Source organism: Gekko japonicus, unplaced genomic scaffold (genome assembly GCF_001447785.1).
Source record: "Gekko japonicus isolate JY-2015 unplaced genomic scaffold, Gekko_japonicus_V1.1 scaffold772, whole genome shotgun sequence".
In the NCBI taxonomy this organism is placed as follows: domain Eukaryota; kingdom Metazoa; phylum Chordata; class Lepidosauria; order Squamata; family Gekkonidae; genus Gekko; species Gekko japonicus.
The window spans coordinates 499,830-517,617 of NW_015177031.1; the positions used below are offsets into that span (position 1 = coordinate 499,830).

General features: G+C 45.9%; 1 protein-coding gene across 2 annotated transcripts in view; it reads left to right on the forward strand.

Annotated features, from left to right (window-relative positions):
- The window catches only part of LOC107124465 (chromosome unknown open reading frame, human C15orf48), an 11,877-nt gene extending 6,942 nt beyond the window's left edge, over nucleotides 1–4,935 (forward strand). The window contains exons 1-5 of one of the 2 annotated variants that reach the window (XM_015427934.1): nucleotides 1,592–1,624; nucleotides 1,791–1,859; nucleotides 2,115–2,200; nucleotides 3,312–3,372; nucleotides 4,487–4,935. In XM_015427934.1, coding sequence (XP_015283420.1) covers nucleotides 1,815–1,859; nucleotides 2,115–2,200; nucleotides 3,312–3,372; nucleotides 4,487–4,555 — 261 coding nt within the window. In that variant the 5' untranslated portion in view covers nucleotides 1,592–1,624; nucleotides 1,791–1,814 and the 3' untranslated portion in view covers nucleotides 4,556–4,935. Of the gene's footprint in view, nucleotides 1–1,591; nucleotides 1,625–1,790; nucleotides 1,860–2,114; nucleotides 2,201–3,311; nucleotides 3,373–4,486 lie in introns of those variants that run through there. The other variant, XM_015427935.1, reaches the window with a different exon arrangement.
- The last annotated feature ends 12,853 nt before the right edge of the window (nucleotides 4,936–17,788 follow it).

Below are 17,788 nucleotides of genomic sequence, written 5' to 3' on the forward strand. Positions count from 1 at the left end.
GCTCTTCCAGACCAGTTCAGGGGTGATTTGATCCCTGTATCCAGTCTCTGACAGTAGCCTGGCTGCCCCTGGAAGTTTGCAGACCGTTCTCAAACGGAATTCCATACAAAACGCATTACAGCCATTTTACTTGGATGCCATCAGAGCACAGATCAGTGTGGCATGCCCTAAAGCATAACCCACTTTACCTGAATGCCAGTTACGTTGATAACTCAACATTCCGAGACTGGTAGCTAAACGGGATTGGTGGTTGCAGCTAAAGGCACAGAGCTGGAAGGGATGCAAAGAGCGATGCCAGTGCTCTGTCTCTGGCCTTTGATCCGCAGTGGAGCATTCACATAGAAAAGTCACCAATCGATCGTTATCAATGTCCAGAGAAGCAGAGGTCAAAGGCCGCAGGCAGCACTCCCCTCTCCATTCAGAGTAACCACCAGTGGGGCACAGTGGCTAGGGTGCTGGACTAAGACTGGGAGCCCTGAGTTCAAACCTCTGCTCTTTCACAGACTATACTATTTCAACCTCTGACAGGGTTGTTGCGAGGACAAAATGTGGAGCAGATGGCCTATACACCCCTCTAAGCTCCTTGGAGGAAGGTCTCTCTAGACATTAAAGAGGGGTCCTTAAAGGGGTCGTTTTATCACCCCACATGTCGCTGTTAGAAAAAGAAGCATAGGCAGGATAAAAACTAGGACTAAAATGATTATTCATTAAGGGACTCTTTTTAATTATGATTAGCGGCTTCTTTTCAAGGTTTTAAAATGGATGAAACTAAACCCTGAGTGAAAGGCAGCTGTTTTGGACAGACCATCAAATTAGGGTTGCCAACCTCCAGGTGGGGCTGAGGATCTCCCAGGATTCACATCTGATCTTCAGATGACAGAGATCAATTCCCCTGGAGAAAGTGGCTGCTTTGGAAGGTAGACCTCTATGAGGTTATGCCCCAAGCCCTGCCCTTCCTCGGCTCCGCACCCCAAGTCTCCAGGTACTCCCCAACTTGGCAGCCCCACCTGTTACATGGGGTGGAAAATGAATTTCATAAATGCCTTGAAGCCCCTGGTGCACCGTGTGGGTGGGTCAACCCTGCCCGCCAATCAATCCATCTCTGCCCTAGGCATCCTTTGCCCATCTAATCCCATGTGGGTGCAGGAAAGGCGCTCCAGACACGCTCAGATACATTACATTTTCTCTCTCTCCACAACTGAGGCATGAAAATGAAAATGTGTTTCAAGGGTTAAACCACAAGCCAATTTTATCCCACCTCCAAAGGCTCCCCAGCATTCAGCACCACTAGCCTGCAAGGTAGACCTTCCTTCCCGTCCTCATTCTCCACCAAAGGCCCACTGAAAGGTCTTCCTCCTCCTCCTCCTCCTCCTCCTCCTCCATCAGAAGGGAGGGGGGGCAGCTGGGCACTGACCGGTGCCTGCTGTCCAGCAGGGGGCATCACAGCCCCGTTTTGCCCAGGAGACATTGGCAGGTCCCCGGTGCGGTTTCTGCGCAAGGTGGCTCATCGGGGCTACGTGACTTGAGACACATCCAGCCCTCTCTTCCTTCCCTTGGGCGTTAGCTGGGCTATATAAAGAGGAAGCTACCGCCTTGTGAACCCGCGGCCGGTCCAGACAGCAAGGTGGTTGGGGTTGGGGTTGGGGTTGGGGGTTGTTCTCCGTAAATCCTGGGAAGCGGGAGTGATGGAGATGCGAGGTGTCCGAAGGGGGCGGTCTCTTTCCCCTCCCGGGGATGCTTCCAGCCACACACAGCCGATAGTAACTCCGGGACCTGGTTTTTCTTCCCAGGTTCAAATCACGCCTGCTTCTGCCATGGCAAATCTGGGGTTCTTCCAGATGCTAAAGAAGAAGAGAGAAGTAAGTTCTTTCCCCAAGGAGAAGTGCAGAGGCGACGCTGGACAGCTCGGCGTCTGTGGTGTGTCCTCAGCCCTTCCACCGCATCCAGGATGCAAGCCAGGGGGAGGAAGGAGATGCTGGGAGAGGAGGCTCCGCTCATCCTTCCCTTTCGAGGAGGGAGGGATCGTGACTTAGTTTAAGGGAAGGTCTAACGCATCTCCGAGGATTCGCCGGCGAGACCACCCAACTGAGGAAACTCTTCCTTGTCTCTTGCAGCTTATTCCTCTGATTGGATTTGTGAGCTTGGCCGGCGTCGGGGCAGTGCTGTCTTCCCTGTACGCCTTCACCAAAAGCGACGTGATGTAAGCAGAACAAAAACCGTTGTTTTAAGCCTGTGTTGAATCAGCTGCTGAACAAGACTGGATTTAGGAAGCAGTCTGGGGAGAAGGAATGGGGTTGGATACGCAGTGCCAGGATGGATGTGAGAATAGGGGGCAAAACATTCTCCCTAGGATGTGTTCCCCAAGATGCAAACCGAGTTTAAGGGTGTCTAAAATTCTCCTTGAAAGAGTCCGGCACAGAGTTTTTAAATATACTTTAGGAACATTTACGGTTTCAATATTTTTATCTTCTGTGTTATAGTGAAAATTAGGAACTCAGCCTAGCCCTGCGCTGACTTTAGTGGGAGAGGGACGAATACATTTCAGGCTGTCCCACTGAAATCAGGGGGATTTTAGAATATGTTGGCTAAACTGTGCCTGCAGTATTTTACTAAAACATATTTCTGGTTGACAGTATATAATCACTGCTTTCATTTTCTTTTCTACAGCCAAAGGCTTTCGTTTTCTTTTCTACAGTATCTTTAAGGTGTTTTATTTGTGCTTTGTTCCTTAACATTATATCCATGTGTCTGTCTTAATGTTAAATGATACTGTTGAGAAATCCTCTTGTGGTCTCTCACTCAGAGAGCAATAGACGGTTAGGTAATTTCTTTTACTTTTGTTTAAATAGGCTTTTTTGGAATTAAGTTTGGTGTAGTGGTTTAGAGCGGCGGACTCTAATCTGGAGAACCGGATTTGATTCCTCACGCCTCCACATGCAGCCAGCTGGGTGACCTTGGGTCAGTCAAAGTTATCTGAGAGCTGTTCTCTCAAGAGCAGTTCTTGAAAAAGCTCTCTCAGCCCCACCTCCCTCACAGGGTGTCTGTTGTGGGGAGAGAAAGGGAAGGAGATTGGAAGCAGGTCTGAGACTACAAGTGAAGGGCGGGGTATAAATCCAATCTCCTCCTCCTTCGAAATCACTTATACTGAAATCAATAACACTTACCTCCAAATAGATATGTTTACAATTAGGCTACAAAATACAATATTCAGTTTTGCAAAAAATTAAAAGTGGGATTTTTTTTTAAAAAAAGTAGCTCTTTAACTGGGATGTTTTATATCTCCTGTAATAAATATAATATTTCATTTTTAGTGTAAACAAAAAGGGCAATCCAGAACCATGGCAACATGTGGATCCTACCAAACCCCAGAAGGTAATGGAAGCACTTAGCCAAGAAAGCAATAATGATGGAGTAATAAATCCTTGGTTTATTTATTCATTTATACCCCGCCTTTCTACCCAGTGGGGAACGAAATAGTTTGAGTTGTTCTCTAGTTTATTCTCGCAACAACAACATCCTTGTGAGGTAGGTTACGCTAAGAATGTGTGACTGCGTCAAGGTCACCCAGTGAGCTTCCATGGTAGACCCAGATTTGACCCTGGGTCCTAGCCTGACACCTAGCCTGACACCACTGGCCCTTCTGTGTTTTTGTCCAGAGACACGAACAGTTCTGAATATTAGCTAAGAAATAAAGTAATTGGGAGAACACCAATGTATAGGAGCCGATCAGCATTAAACTAAAATATCTATGGTTTTGGAACTATTTAGCAACGTGTTGCACTCGCATCCCAGAAATAATTCTGCAGTTCATTTTCCACCCCATGTAACGGGTGGGGCTGCCAAGTTGGGGAGTACCTGGAGACTTGGGGTGCGGAGCCGAGGAAGGAGCTGGTTATAGAAAGAGTAGCCAAGCCTGATTAAAGCGTGTTGATAGATGATGTAGTCTGACTCCGAAAGCCTTGTATGTGTCAGCAAAGAAATCTTAAGAGCCAGACACAGCTCTTGAGAACCAAGTGGAAGTGTTTTTGGTACAGGGTTTATGAAGGCTTTTTATTTTGAGATGTTCAGACTGTTTTCACTGCGAAAATATGGTTATTGATCACTTACAAAACGTCAAAGTCACTTCTCTGTTCAAAGAAGACCAAGACAGGACTCCATTCATAAACACGGGCTTGCCCTGTCCCTCCAATTTATAAAGCAGTTTTAAAGGTTACACCATGAGCCAGACAAAGTAAAGCACTTCTAAGCATGAGTTAATCTCTCTCCTCTTAGTAAAACCTGGAAATGCTGAACTTCAGCTGGATCATACCTAGGATGATTAGAATACACTGTACCTTCCCACGCAATGAAAGGATACGATACATAATCAAAACTGGAAGCGGGCAGGAGGTGTTGATATACCTAGCACTTTAGTATTTTATTCTTTGGTGGCTGTGATTTTTAATATTTTGTTTTTTTGTCTTTTTTGTCTCCAAATATTTGGTAGCTGGTAACAATCAACCAGGAGTGGAAACCCATAGAAGAGCTGGAAAAAGTCCGAAAAGTTATGAAGTGACCCGGAAGCAGTCTTTCCAAATAACACTCTATGAATCTAGTGGAATCATTTCTGCACAAACTAGAGGATTGAAACCAGTGTGCGGAAATGCTTCTGCTACATTTTTAGGGTCTCCCTCCATATATTTTTTTTGGGATCTGGATGAGGACATTACTGTTTGCTTGGCAAGTGGCTATACAGGCATCCACGCAAGTTCAAAAATAAAGGGCTGGTCCACGTTCACAACAGCCGCATTTGTTCTGAATCATGGAGTTTGCTATTTGATATTCTAGCAGGAGGTAAAAGGCTTTCTGTGAGTTTTCAAAGGAGTTGCGTTGTTTTTGTCTGATGCAATGCTGTGTGTCATTTATGGTGCTTTCAATAAACATTTGTACACTGAATGGAATCTTCTTACTGCTCAATATGGGCAGAAATGAAATCCTGAATGCCATTCAGAGGGCTGCATTTCCTGGAGCAGTTCTATTGAAATCAATTGGACTGCTAAAAAAAAAAAAGTAGTTTGATGTTTTCAACCCTACCATGTGTGTTTTTTCTTCAGTTAAAGACTTGGGTTCTTTCTCCCTTCTCCCCCACTATATTGTACAGGAGATCCAGGATTGAACCCCTCATTTTTTTTCTTTAATACTAAAGGCAGCCAAATTCATGCACGATTAGAATGGAGGTGCAGTGCGAATGAAGGGAAGGCACTAATCATTTCCCCTGCTCCTTGTGCCACTTCCCTGACAATAATTGCCTCCCTGAACCAATGTTCCCTCTAAGCTGTGGAGTCTTGTGAGCAAAAGTTCTGCTTTGTGAGCTCCTGGCATTAAAGTTGTGAGCGAGCGATTTGTCTACTGCATAAATTGGTTTGCTCTGGAGCCCTCCTTCCTGAGCAAAGACAAAAATGTGTGAGCTGGAGGCTAAAAAACTGTGAGCTGGCTCACACTAACTCAGCTTAGAGGGAACACTGCCCTGAACCATTAGCCCCAGTAGTGGGGAAAGACAGAGACAACACAGGAATCAATCTTTTTTGCTTCTGAGCATAGCTAATGACAGCTTAGTGGGGGATCAGGGATGGAGAGGAAGAGTGCATCCCACCACTGTCCAATCACAGGCTTTCTCAGTAACCAGGATGGACTTTCTCCCAGATGGACGAAGGAAGATTTCAACACTCTTGTATATTTGTAAGCAGGGGTCGTTTCGTAGAAAAAGAGCTAGGGGAACTCATTAGCATAACTCATTAGCATATGCCACACCCCCTGACATCACCGAAAGTGTGTCATAAGGCCACACACCCCGCCCCCAATGGTCCCGGCCGATCACCGGAAGTGTGTCATAAGGCCACACACCCCGCCCCCAACGGTCCCGGCCGCCGCCGCCAGCCTTGCAGCTCCACTGCCGAGCCCCATAAGGGGCCCGGCAGTGGACCTGCAAGGCTGGCGGGAGTGCAAGGAAGCCCCGCAAAGGCCCTCCCTGGTCCCAGGCAGGCAGGGGTGGGGAGAGGCAGGGAGGAAGCAACTTACCCTCCCTCTTCTCCTGCCTCCTCCTGGCTGAATGAGGGCCGGAAGCGGGGCGGCCGGAAGCGGGGGGTGGGGCTTCGTCATGTGCCCCGCCCCCCCGTACCTCACCCGGGGGGACTGCGATCCCCCGCGATCCCCCCCGAAATGACCTCTGTTTGTAAGTGCCTTCAGTCTGAACTCTTCCCGGGCTTTTTGGGGCCACAAGATCATTGTTACAATCTGTTAGGAATCTGGGGGCAGGGGCTGGTGAAAGTTCTGCATACGGCTTTAATTGTTTGATGTTCTTGCATTCTGTGGTTCAAATGTTCTTATTTCTGTCACCTGCCTTGGACCCCCATTGCCTGAAAGAAAGGAGGCCTTTTAATTATTTTAAATAAGACAAATATCAGGAGATGTCACAGAGAGACACAGAGAGAGGGGTTAACTCTTCTCCCTTGTCATCATAGCCCTGATCCAAGCCCTTCCCAGGGTTACTTTTTAATGTTCAAGGTATGCTAATGAGCTCCGGCAGCTCTTTTTCTACAACAAGACCCCTGTCCAAGGGTTACTTTTTAATGTTCAAGGAAGTGCTGGGGAGGGGAATCCAGTTACTGGTCTTTCATGTAACAGGCTGTTCTGGCTGTAAGGAAACCTACTGAATTCATTCAGGTGGGAAGCTGTGTTGGTCTGAAGCAACAGAACAACATTTGCGTCCAGTGGCACGTTTATGGCCGACAAGTTTAATTCTGGATATAAGCTTTCATGTGCAGGCACTTTTTAATGTTCAGGGTGGACCTCCAATGTGCCTGCACATGAAAGCTTATCCCCAGAATTAAACTTGTTGGTCTTCAAGGTACCAATGGACTCAAATTTTGTTCTACTACTGGATTCATGACTGGGGTGAGACTTGAAAAAGATACATTGTGGCTCACAGCTCATGCTCTCTACAGTTTTCCTATACCAGTCTTTACTGCATACGCAAACACCTGCAACCAAAAAAGGGCAACACTCAGAAGCCCCCCCCAAAAAACACTGAAATAATCTAAAGGTGCAGAAAATGAACAAGATGCTGTAAAAATCTGTACTTATATTTTGAGGTGTTAAATGTCAGGGTAGGGGAAAATATCAGCATCTCAGTTTTTGGTTGTCTTCCTCACCCCACATTTTTAATTGATTCTTTTCGTTTGGTAAATTTCATAACTGACTGGCCTACTTTTCTGTGAACTAACTGGACAGCAAAACCATGGCATATGTGCCGCCTTATCAAAGGCACTTGCACTAAAAAGATAACCTGTCTGACCTCCCCAAAAATGTTGGGTACTGGGTTAGGTCACAAGTTATTGATGCATAACAGCAGCTAAGCTGGCACACGGGAAAGTCAGAAAAGGAAGGCATCCTGACTTCGATGGGTAGTTTTTTTCTTCCTAAAACATATTTTCTTTGTGGAAGAGGAAGATGGCTAATGTCACACTTTATTTTGTCTTGTGCGGCAGAAGTAACATTAGACAGTCTGGGAACAAGAAATGACTCAGCAGAATGCGGGCATGCCGTGGATGGCGATAACCTTGGTTATCCTAATTTCAAAAAAACACTCACTTGTGTAACCTCACTGTCAAGCAATACTCACTTGTCACTGCATGTGTCTTTCACTTCCTGGCCATCTAGTTTTTTCTGCTTTCTCCTGCTCCCCAGCAAGGGGCTTTCAAGGCAAGCGAGAAGCAGAGGTGGTTTGTCATTGCCTTCCTCTGCAGAGTCTTCCTTGGAGGTCCCCCTTCCAAGTACTGACCCTGCTTAACTTCTGAGGTCTGATGAGGTCAGGCTATACCATGCTGCCCCCCCCCCAAAAAAACCCCCCAACACTATAAAAACAAGCCACTGGACATAAACAGCATTAAAAAACCTATTCCTGTAACAGAAGCAGACTATTTGAAAAGTTGGTAAAATGAACCCTCTAATCAAAAGCCTGGGTAAAAACATGTATTTTGGCCTGGCTCCTTAAAAATATAGCAAAGTAGGCACCAGGTAAGCATCAAGGGGGAGGGCATTCCAGAGGCGAGGTGCCATCACAGAAAATACCCTGTCTCTAATTGCCCCCGACCGCACCTCTGAAGGCAGGGTCGCCCAGAGAACAGGGCTTGAGAGGCGGACTTTAACCAGCGGGCTGGACATAAGTAGTAGTAGAAGAAGAAGAGATTGGATTTATACCCCGCCCTTCACTTGGAGTCTCAGAGCGGCTTACAAACTCCTTTCCCTTCCCCTCCCCACCACAGACACCCTGTGAGGTGGGTGGGGCTGAGAGAACTCTGACACAAACTGCTCTTTCTCAAGGACAGCTGTGCCAGAGCTTGTGACTGACCCAAGGTCACATCAGCAGGTGCAAGTGGAGGAGTGGGGAATCAAACCCAGTTCTCCCAGATTAGAGTCCGCACACTTAACCACTACACCAAACTGATGCACTGAGAACTCCGCTGTCCCACATCCTTTCAGATGATCACCACTTTGGGGTCAGGAAGCAATTTTCTCCAGGCCAATTTGGACAGGGATCCTGGAGGGTTCCCCCCATTTCTGGCTGAATGCCAGTTACGTTGATAACTCAACATTCCGAGACTGGTAGCTAAACGGGATTGGTGGTTGCAGCTAAAGGCACAGAGCTGGAAGGGATGCAAAGAGCGATGCCAGTGCTCTGTCTCTGGCCTTTGATCCGCAGTGGAGCATTCACATAGAAAAGTCACCAATCGATCGTTATCAATGTCCAGAGAAGCAGAGGTCAAAGGTCCATTCAGAGTAACCACCAGTGGGGCACAGTGGCTAGGGTGCTGGACTAAGACTGGGAGCCCTGAGTTCAAACCTCTGCTCTTTCACAGACTATACTTGGGTCCTGTTCACACGGAGCATTTGCCATGCTAAAGATATGGTTGATAGGTGAATTTTCCAGGTGTGATCACACCGCAACATCTGGGAAGCGTAGTGCACCCATGGTTAACCCGTGGCTTCTTGCCAAAGATACGGAGTAAAAAACTAGTACATACGATGTGCTAGTTTCTGGAAACCGCGGGGCAAGTGCGGGTGCCTGATCGCATTTCCGCTGGAATCCTGTGACATCCGGCGCCCGCCCATGTCCCGTCAGAAACCGAATGTTTTTTAATTTTTTTAGTCTCCACAGGATGCGCACAAACAGCCACCGGCACATGCACACACCGTGGTGAAGGGGGGAAATTCCCGTTTGCCACGGAAGCGGCGCCTAGCGATTGCCAGTGTGATCACACCGTGCCGCCTCTTTGCCGCGCTGCAGGATAGCTGTGTGATCGGCACCTAACGGCATACCCACAGGACCTCCACGGGATATGTGATCGGGCCGCCGCGCGTTACTTTGCTCCAGGGCAAACAGCCAAGCTTCCCCCCCGCATTTTCCGGCCTGTGTGACAGGGTTGTTGCGAGGATAAAATGTGGAGCAGATGGCCTATACACCCCTCTAACCTCCTTGGAGAAAGAGCAGGGACAAACATACTAGGTAGAGATAAAGAAGTGCAGAGAGGTCGTTGGGTGTGGTGGATGGAGGTGTTGAACTTGAATTTAGGAATACCCAGCTTCAACTAACTGTTTAGCTATGAAGCTCATTGGCAACCTTCGGTGAGCGTTTATATCCCAGTTTATGGTGTTGTGGTTTGTATATATAAACTCCCTCCTTAGTGTTGCAGTAACTAAGCTGACCTGTTCGTCTTCTCCCCAAGCCTCCTAGTAACGAAACTTCTCCAATAACTGATTTGTAAATTGCAGAAGAAGCGATAAACATGTGATAAGCAGAAAGGTACCTATGAGGGGAAGGGCCATGGCTCAGTGGTGCAGCCTCTGCTTGGAATGAAGAAGGTCCCACATTCAGTCCCTGACATCGCCAGTAAAAAAAACAGAACAGGTAATGTGAAAGGATCAGGTAATGGGAAAGACCTCTGCCTGAAACCCCGGAGAGCCTCTGCCAGTCTGAGAAGACAATACTGATCTTAATGGACCAAAGGCCTAATTCAGTATAAGGCAGTTTAACATGTCCATGCTCTGTAGGGAATTAACCTGGTCGTGCAAGATCTGCCCTCAGAATGAATACATATGTGAGGTTTTGAAAGACTACCCGGGGAATTCCCATCACACTTATCTATCTTGGCATATAATACATTCCCTGCCTAATCTCAGATAACTTATATCACTGGCATCCAGGCACATCTTTAGTTCCAGCACATCATTAACTATGTTGGCAAAGGAAACCCCTGCATGGGGTCACACATTGTCTACTAACTGGTGCACCCTCCTCCATGGAATGTCCCATAGTAAGTTAGAACTAGTCATCAGTGCTCACTTAAGCATCTTCCAGCCCTTGATGTCTATTAAAGAACCAACAGCTATGCAAAAGACTAGGCAAAAAGGTAATGCTCCCCTGCAGGTAGCTATAAAAATAGACTGATAGTACGGAAAGCATAACTCAGCGGCAAACTCGCCACATTTATCCAAATTAAGGAGCAAATTATGTACATCCAGACTTTCATGCCAGTCATTTTTGGATCACTCTGGGATATTTTAACCTTGGGATTAAGACAGAAATCGAGCAGCACAGTTAAAAAAACACAACTCAGCTATTTCTGTTATACTGAAATGTTGTACCTCTCTGTTGCGCCATGCTGGAAGATCCAGGCAGCTGGTCAGAAACCTCGGGGCTGTCAGTGTGTCCATCCTGCATCGCACCATAATTCTACCAACCCGCTTCTAGCCACAGAGCAGGAGGAGGTGGAAGTGCCGGCACAGCCTTAAGAATAGATGGAAATTAGATGAAGATTAGATAAATCAGTCAGCTGGAAAGCAGGCTGTTCTTCAACACAAGGTATAGCTTCAGCCCCCTTGCAAGAACATTGGTCTGATCGACTGCCAAGAATGACGCCTCTGACAAGAAGAAGAAGAAGAAGAAGAAGAAGAAGAAGAAGAAGAAGAAGAAGAAGAAGAAGAAGAAGAAGAAGAAGCAGCAGCAGCAGCAGCAGCAGCAGCAGCAGCAGCAGGAGATTGGATTTATACCCCACCCTTCACCCAGAGCCTCAGAGTGGCTTACAATCCCTTTCCCTCCCCACAACAGGCACCCAGTGAGGTAGGTGGGCCTGAGAGAGCTCTGAGAGAACTGTCCTTGAGGAAACAGCTCTGAGAGAACTATGGCTTGCCCAAGGTCTCCCAGCAGCTGCATGTGGAAGGGTGGGGAATCAAACCCAGTTCTCCCAGATTAGAGTCCGCATTCCTAACCACTACACCAAACTGGTGATTACCTTCCAAGTAAAGATCCCTTAATGATTGTACTAAGCCACTGGACTCAAATTTTGTTCTGTGCGTATATCCAGTTGCAGTTCTTTTGCCTTAAATAGTAGTTGCCTTAAATCAAGTCAGCCTGCTGGTTTATCTAACGCAGCCCTGTTTCAGAGGGTGGCCATGCTGGTGTGAGGCTGAAGTCCAGGAGCCCCTTAGAGTCTGATAAGATTTTCAGGGTAGGAGCTTTCAAGAGTCAAAGCTCCCTTCATCAGATACCAGTTACCTGATGAAGGGGACACTGGTGCTCGAAAGTTTATACCTTGAAAATCTTGTCACTGTCTAAATTGCTACTGGATTCAAATCTCGCTCTTCTAACACAGGACTGTCTGTCGAGTGCATTTTCAGTCCTTCCTCCATGGAGCTCACTGTTGTTTCGTCCCCATTATGCCATCACAACGATGCTGTGAGGCTGAGCGTGTGTGGCTAGCACAAAGGCACAGGGCACGCTTTCTGGCAGAGCTGAGACTTGAACCTGGGTCTCACAGGTCCTTGTCCAACGCTCTAACTTTTGGCTGCATGACTTGGCAATATCCATTATCCTCAGCTGACCTTTCAGTAAAAAAAAAAATCAATTGTTTTCCTCTGCTCTGAAAAAAAACAAACCATTGCTGAAGAAGGGGATTCTGAAGGTTGGGAGTGCTGCTAAATTGTACCGTCTGATACAGGAGCAACTGGAGAGATGTGCATAGCAGGGTCTCAGACACATTTCAGATTCCTTTCACTCATAGCATGGGCACCTTGGTTGTCCTAAATGCTGGGAAAATATTCTGGATGTTTCACCTTTAAAATTTACCACTGCAAATCCTATGCACATAGGTCCCTGCCACACGGTCGAACTGCAGCGAAGTTGAGACGGCGCGGCGGGATCTCACGGATCCCCCGAGCCACAGTGCGTCGCTCCCCGGCATGATCAGATGCCGGGGAGAAAGCGATGGTGCGAAGGGGAGCCTGGCGAACTCCGCATGCTCACACATGCGCAGTTCGGCCAGGAGCCGGGGATGCGCCGGCGCAAGGACGTGCCGGCGATCCCACGGCCAGTGTTGCTGCAGCCCGTTGAAAAGAACCACCTCGGGAGGTGGTTCTTTTTTGGAGCGGATCAACGCCAGAAGGGACGGATCAGGGACGGAGACGGTACGCTCCCCAGATGTTGATGTGGGATCGCGCCCGTTTGCTCTGCCCTCGTTCTGTCTCGCTCCCGGCCCAAACGGCCTCGTATGGACAGGACCATAGAAAACCAAATTCCATTTTACAGTGAGGATCCAGTTCTCTTGATGTGTAAGTTAGCTTTAAAAGGCGGATGTATGGGGGGATCTCAAACTGGATTGGGGCTCAGCAACTGGGAAAGGGACGGCGTTAATTTTCTCTCTCTCCATGACGTCCCCAGTTATCACAACCACCACCTGGGCTGCCCTGAGCACAGGTGGAGAAAACAAGGCAAGAAAAGAGTGTTCCAAAGGACCCGATCCCACTCCACCTTTCCGTAGCTGCTTTTAAAGGCTAAGCTACACATTGTGGGGGTCAGAGCACAGGTCCCCAAAGTAGCGTGTAGACTGGTCCTCACTTAGGAGAAAGCTCCACTGATTTACATCCCCAGAAACATGTATACAATCTGCTGGAAAATTACCTACATTGAAATGCAATTTTTAAATTGATCTTGCCAAACAAAAACTTCAACAGATGGGACCCGGACATAGTTAGATATAGGACTGTACACTGGTTCCTATTTTTCAGATATCCCAGGAGGTCTCATCCAGTGTTTTTTTGTGATGCTCAAGGCCAAGCAAAGAGAACCCCTTGGAGGCACTTTTTCAGTATTCATTATTAATTTGTATTGCTGAGTGCCAGCGTCAATGAATCCTGGCCCCTAAATGAGACTGAACAAGAAGGTGTTTCATTTGGAAGATGCTCGACTTGGGCTCCAAGAGAAGAGAATTCTGTAAACCATGAGAGAGTCACTAAAATGGCATTCAGATTCCGTGTACAGGTGAAATGCTGACGTGGATGCATTTGGCCGGCTTAGGAATCATAGCGGACAATGAGGAAGGTAGACTTGCCAAATTGTCTTTTTACAAAGTATATTGATCCTGAGCTTCAGGATGGAGTTATTTGAGGTTCTTTTCCCTACTGGCAGCTCACCAATTAATCTCAGTCTTTGTGGGGTAGTGGTGGTTTTCAGGCTTATCTATCAAGGCTAAAATAACTAGGAAACTATATGGTAAAAAACTGAATCACTGTTTGTAAACATTTCAACACTGTTTTAGTAGTTAGTTAATACTATTGATAGTGGAATGTGCTGTCAAGTCACAGTCAACTTATGACAGCCCCATAGGGTTTCCAAAGCAAGAGACGCTTAGAGGCATCTCCTCTCCCCCTCGGCATCATGCCCCTCATCCAAATGCTAGCCAGGGCCGGCCCTGCTGCGCTTCTGAGATCTGACAAGATTAGGCTTGCCTGGGATATCCATTCATTTTTAATAATTAACAATGAGTATTGCTAATAAAAAAGAAAGAAACCTATTAAGCTCAAATATCAATGTTCCTGAAGCAGATCGTCCCTTGATGTACCGCCAATCTAGATACCAACCAAATGAAGGTATTCCTTCGGCCTTATGTGAGTCAACCCATACAGAATAAAATAAAATGCAGCCTTCAGTCCAGCCAATCAGTCTCCTTCTTTCTTGATATCTTTTCCCCTCAACTCTGGCAAATGATTGACAAGCCTGTCTGAACGGCCAAGGAGATAAACATGGTGACTCCTTCAAATCAGGTACAATCCGAATTTTTTAAAAGATTTTTTTCCCCCATAGACCTGAAGGTGGTTCAATAAAAGCTACCTTTACTCATGGTTAGCACATACATTTATTTCTCCCCCACCCACCCTGGTCCATCAGCCTCTCTGTTCAAACAGGTTTTGTATGTACAGGGGAACAATGTACCTTGTAAAGGCACCATAACTGTTGCCAGCCTCCACAGCTTCACTGTGCCCAGCAACATCAGTTTACACAGAACACATCACACAAACACACACACGGTTCTGGCAGCTAACCCTTATGACAGAGACAAGGGCATAGCATAGATGGCATGCAAAATCCACATTCATCTGAACCTCCGCCCTCTGCTGTCTTATTCATGTCACCTCTACCCTCCAACCATGGAGCAAGGTGTCATTTGGATGCCACCTTCAAGAACAGAAGCAGGTACGGTTTCCATTGTTTCAATAAGCAGAACGGTTCTTTAGTTTCCTATGGTAAGATTAAGAGACAGGTGTTCCAACGCAGACTACAGCCACCCACTCTGTTGTGTTAAGACAGCTGCAATACAGAGAGACATTTAATTTCCTCCTTCACATGTTGAAGGAAGTGGTGCTGCCTTTCACTCATCGCACCATTAGTCTAATGACTCATAAAATTTTCGTTTGCCTACAATACACTAAATGGGCACTACAATAGAAAGGAAGCAAGTTTTATTACTGAGCATGTGTTTTGTATGCTGTGTGATTTCTTCTCTTTTTTTTAAGCACCAAAGTTACAAGGATAGTATGGATAGCATTCTAATTGACCAGGTAACGTGGCAGCTGGCTCAGGTAAATACTGCTGTCCTGCCAAGTGCTTGGCAACCACTTGAGTGTCTACACAAGAAGCAGGTGTAATCTATGGGGGCAGCCTAGCCTAACCCCAATAAGCCTTAAGAAGCATTAAAATGAAGATCACCAGCTATTTTTCTGGCCCAATTTCTCTGCCCTGAAGACCAACCCAATACGTAGAAACATAACAGGTGGAAATTCTCCTGGCAAGGAGATAAAACAGCAGGGAAAGCTTCAGCTATTGGATGTGGGTCAGCCTGCAGTTACAGATGCAGAAGTAGGACCAGTTTAAAAAGGAAGTGATCCTATCAAATGTTCAGAGAGCTAGCCGTGTTTAGTCTGTTGCACCAAAATAAGACATGTTAAAATGCCACTAGACTTCTGTTTTATTTTACTGACAATCTTCAGTTTGAATTTGCATCAACTTGCACCCTCCTTAGATATTCTCATACCAGAAGCAAAATGTTAACATAACATCCCCTCTACTCTAGATGGGAAATTTATTTTGTTTTAATGATACACAGATAGAATTTATAGGGAGAAAGTAGCTTTAACAAAATTACTACTTCACGCCATTGCTGGAAAGATGCTGAACTTAATCAAGTGACCATTTCTATACTACTTTGCTACATATATTTCATTTACCATTAAAATATTATTGGTAACTGAGTCATTAATATTTCCATTTTACAGATAGCAAAGTGAAGCTCAGTAGTTTCCATGACAAACCACATTTCATTTACTGCCATGCTGTTTCTGTCCAATATTAATGTGAGACAGAATGGAGAAAATTAATCCTTCTATAAATGCAGGCTTTAGAGGGGCACGGTAGAAGCTGGAGCCAATTTTGGTGAAAACATTTGAAGAAATAATAATGTGACCCAGTGTGAGATATGAACTTTTGTCTCTGTGATGCAAACACTCCACCCCAAAGCCTGCAAACTGAATCTTGCCATACCAGCTTTTATAGGCATCATACATATTGTTTCAACAAAGTTAATCCTGATTCACATAGTTTAGGGGTGGAGCAGGTATGTAAAGATCATGAATCTCAATTTGAAACATGGAATCAATTCATTTTAACGGTAGGACAATTGAAAAATCAAAGCCTTCTAAATGCTGTTTATGATAACGTTCAAACATTAGCGATACTAGATCACCTCTTAAATTCTGTTTGGCATTTTCAATAAAAGATGCAGAATAATTTTGGATAACAACAAATCTGTAACTATGTGCCTGTCCACACAGATTTTACAGAGAACTTAATTCCGACCAGTCCCAGTTCAAGGGGAAAGTAAACTTAACCGAACAACTTACCTGAACAACTCAAACAACTTACCTGAACAGAAGCAAATTAACAGAACTACTTTGCAATGTCAGCTGTTTCTGTTAGGAAAGCACCTGCAATCCAGCAACTGTAGAGAAATCACAAATGCATCAAATTGCAGCAAAATGGACAGCCAAAATGAAGAAATATATAAAATCCAGCAAAAGTATGAAAGGCAAAATTGCATGTTCAGAATGATCAGGAAAGGGGGCTGGAAAGAAAATAGCCTATATTGCAATGGCCTGACTAAGGTTGACAGGTACTCCAGGACACGGGCAGGAGATGGGGCAGGTGGTTGAGTTGCCAAATCCAAGTTGGGAAACTCCGTGAGATTTTGGGGATGGAGCCTGGGGAGGACAGGGGGAATGCTGTAGAGTCAACACTCCAAAGCACCCATTTTCTCCAGGGGAACTGACCTGGAGGTTGACATTCCTAATCCTGACATAAAACTATGGGACAGCCACATTTGAAATACAGGCTGTAGTTCTGAGCACTCTGACTCGGAAAGGGAATCATGCAGCTGGAAAGATTCCCGAATTGGACCACCCTTCCCTACCAGGTTTAGAAAAAACAAGTACATTCTAAAAATTATGAACGGTAAATAGAAATAGAGATAATTTTTTTCATCCTCTCTAACAAAGCCAGAGAGAAAAAGTACTTCACACAAAGTATATTTAACTTGAGGAAGTTGTTGTCATGAGGACCACTTGCTTAGATGGCTTTTAAGGATCAGACACGTTCCTGAGAAATTAATTATCCAATACCCTCTCAGTGTTGTCTCTGTCTAACTGACATGGCACTCCAGCACCAAAAGCTCTTTCCCAGGGCTTGCTACCCTTTAACGAGAGGTGCCGGGGAATGTATTGGGGTATGGCAACAAAGCGAGGGAGAGGCAAAGTCACTGAAGGCTTTAAAGGATCTGGGATTGGGGGAAAAGCCAAGGCAGGGATTTAAGGACGAACATCACATGGTAGAAATAATTCCAGCGGGGAAGCCATGTTAGTCTGTTGTAGCAGAATTAAACAAAAGTCTAGCGGCACCTTAAAGACTAACAACATTCCCTCCAGCATAAGCTTCCACTAATCAGAACCCACTTCACCAGATTAATGTATACATCCATATTCATATTTGTACATAAAGTTATTTATATTTATACATCAAGTGTAAACTTGGATTTGATAAAGTGAGCTCTGGCTCACAAAAGCTTGTGCTGGAATAAGTTTTGTTATTCGTGCTGGGGCCCCCTGGACTAATGGCCAGAAATAAATACCCCCAGGGGTAATTGTATATTGGTTGACCTGTGCCAACAGAACGAAAACCCAGTGTAGCATTTTAACAGTGGTCATGCAGTAAGAGGCAGTGTAGTGTAGTGTAGTAGTTAGAGCGCTGGACTAGGATCTGGGAGATCCAGGTTTGAATCTCCACTCATGCTGTGGAAGCTTTCTGGGTGACTGTGGACCACTTACGTACTCTCAGTCTGACCTACCTCACAGGGTTCCTGTGAGGATA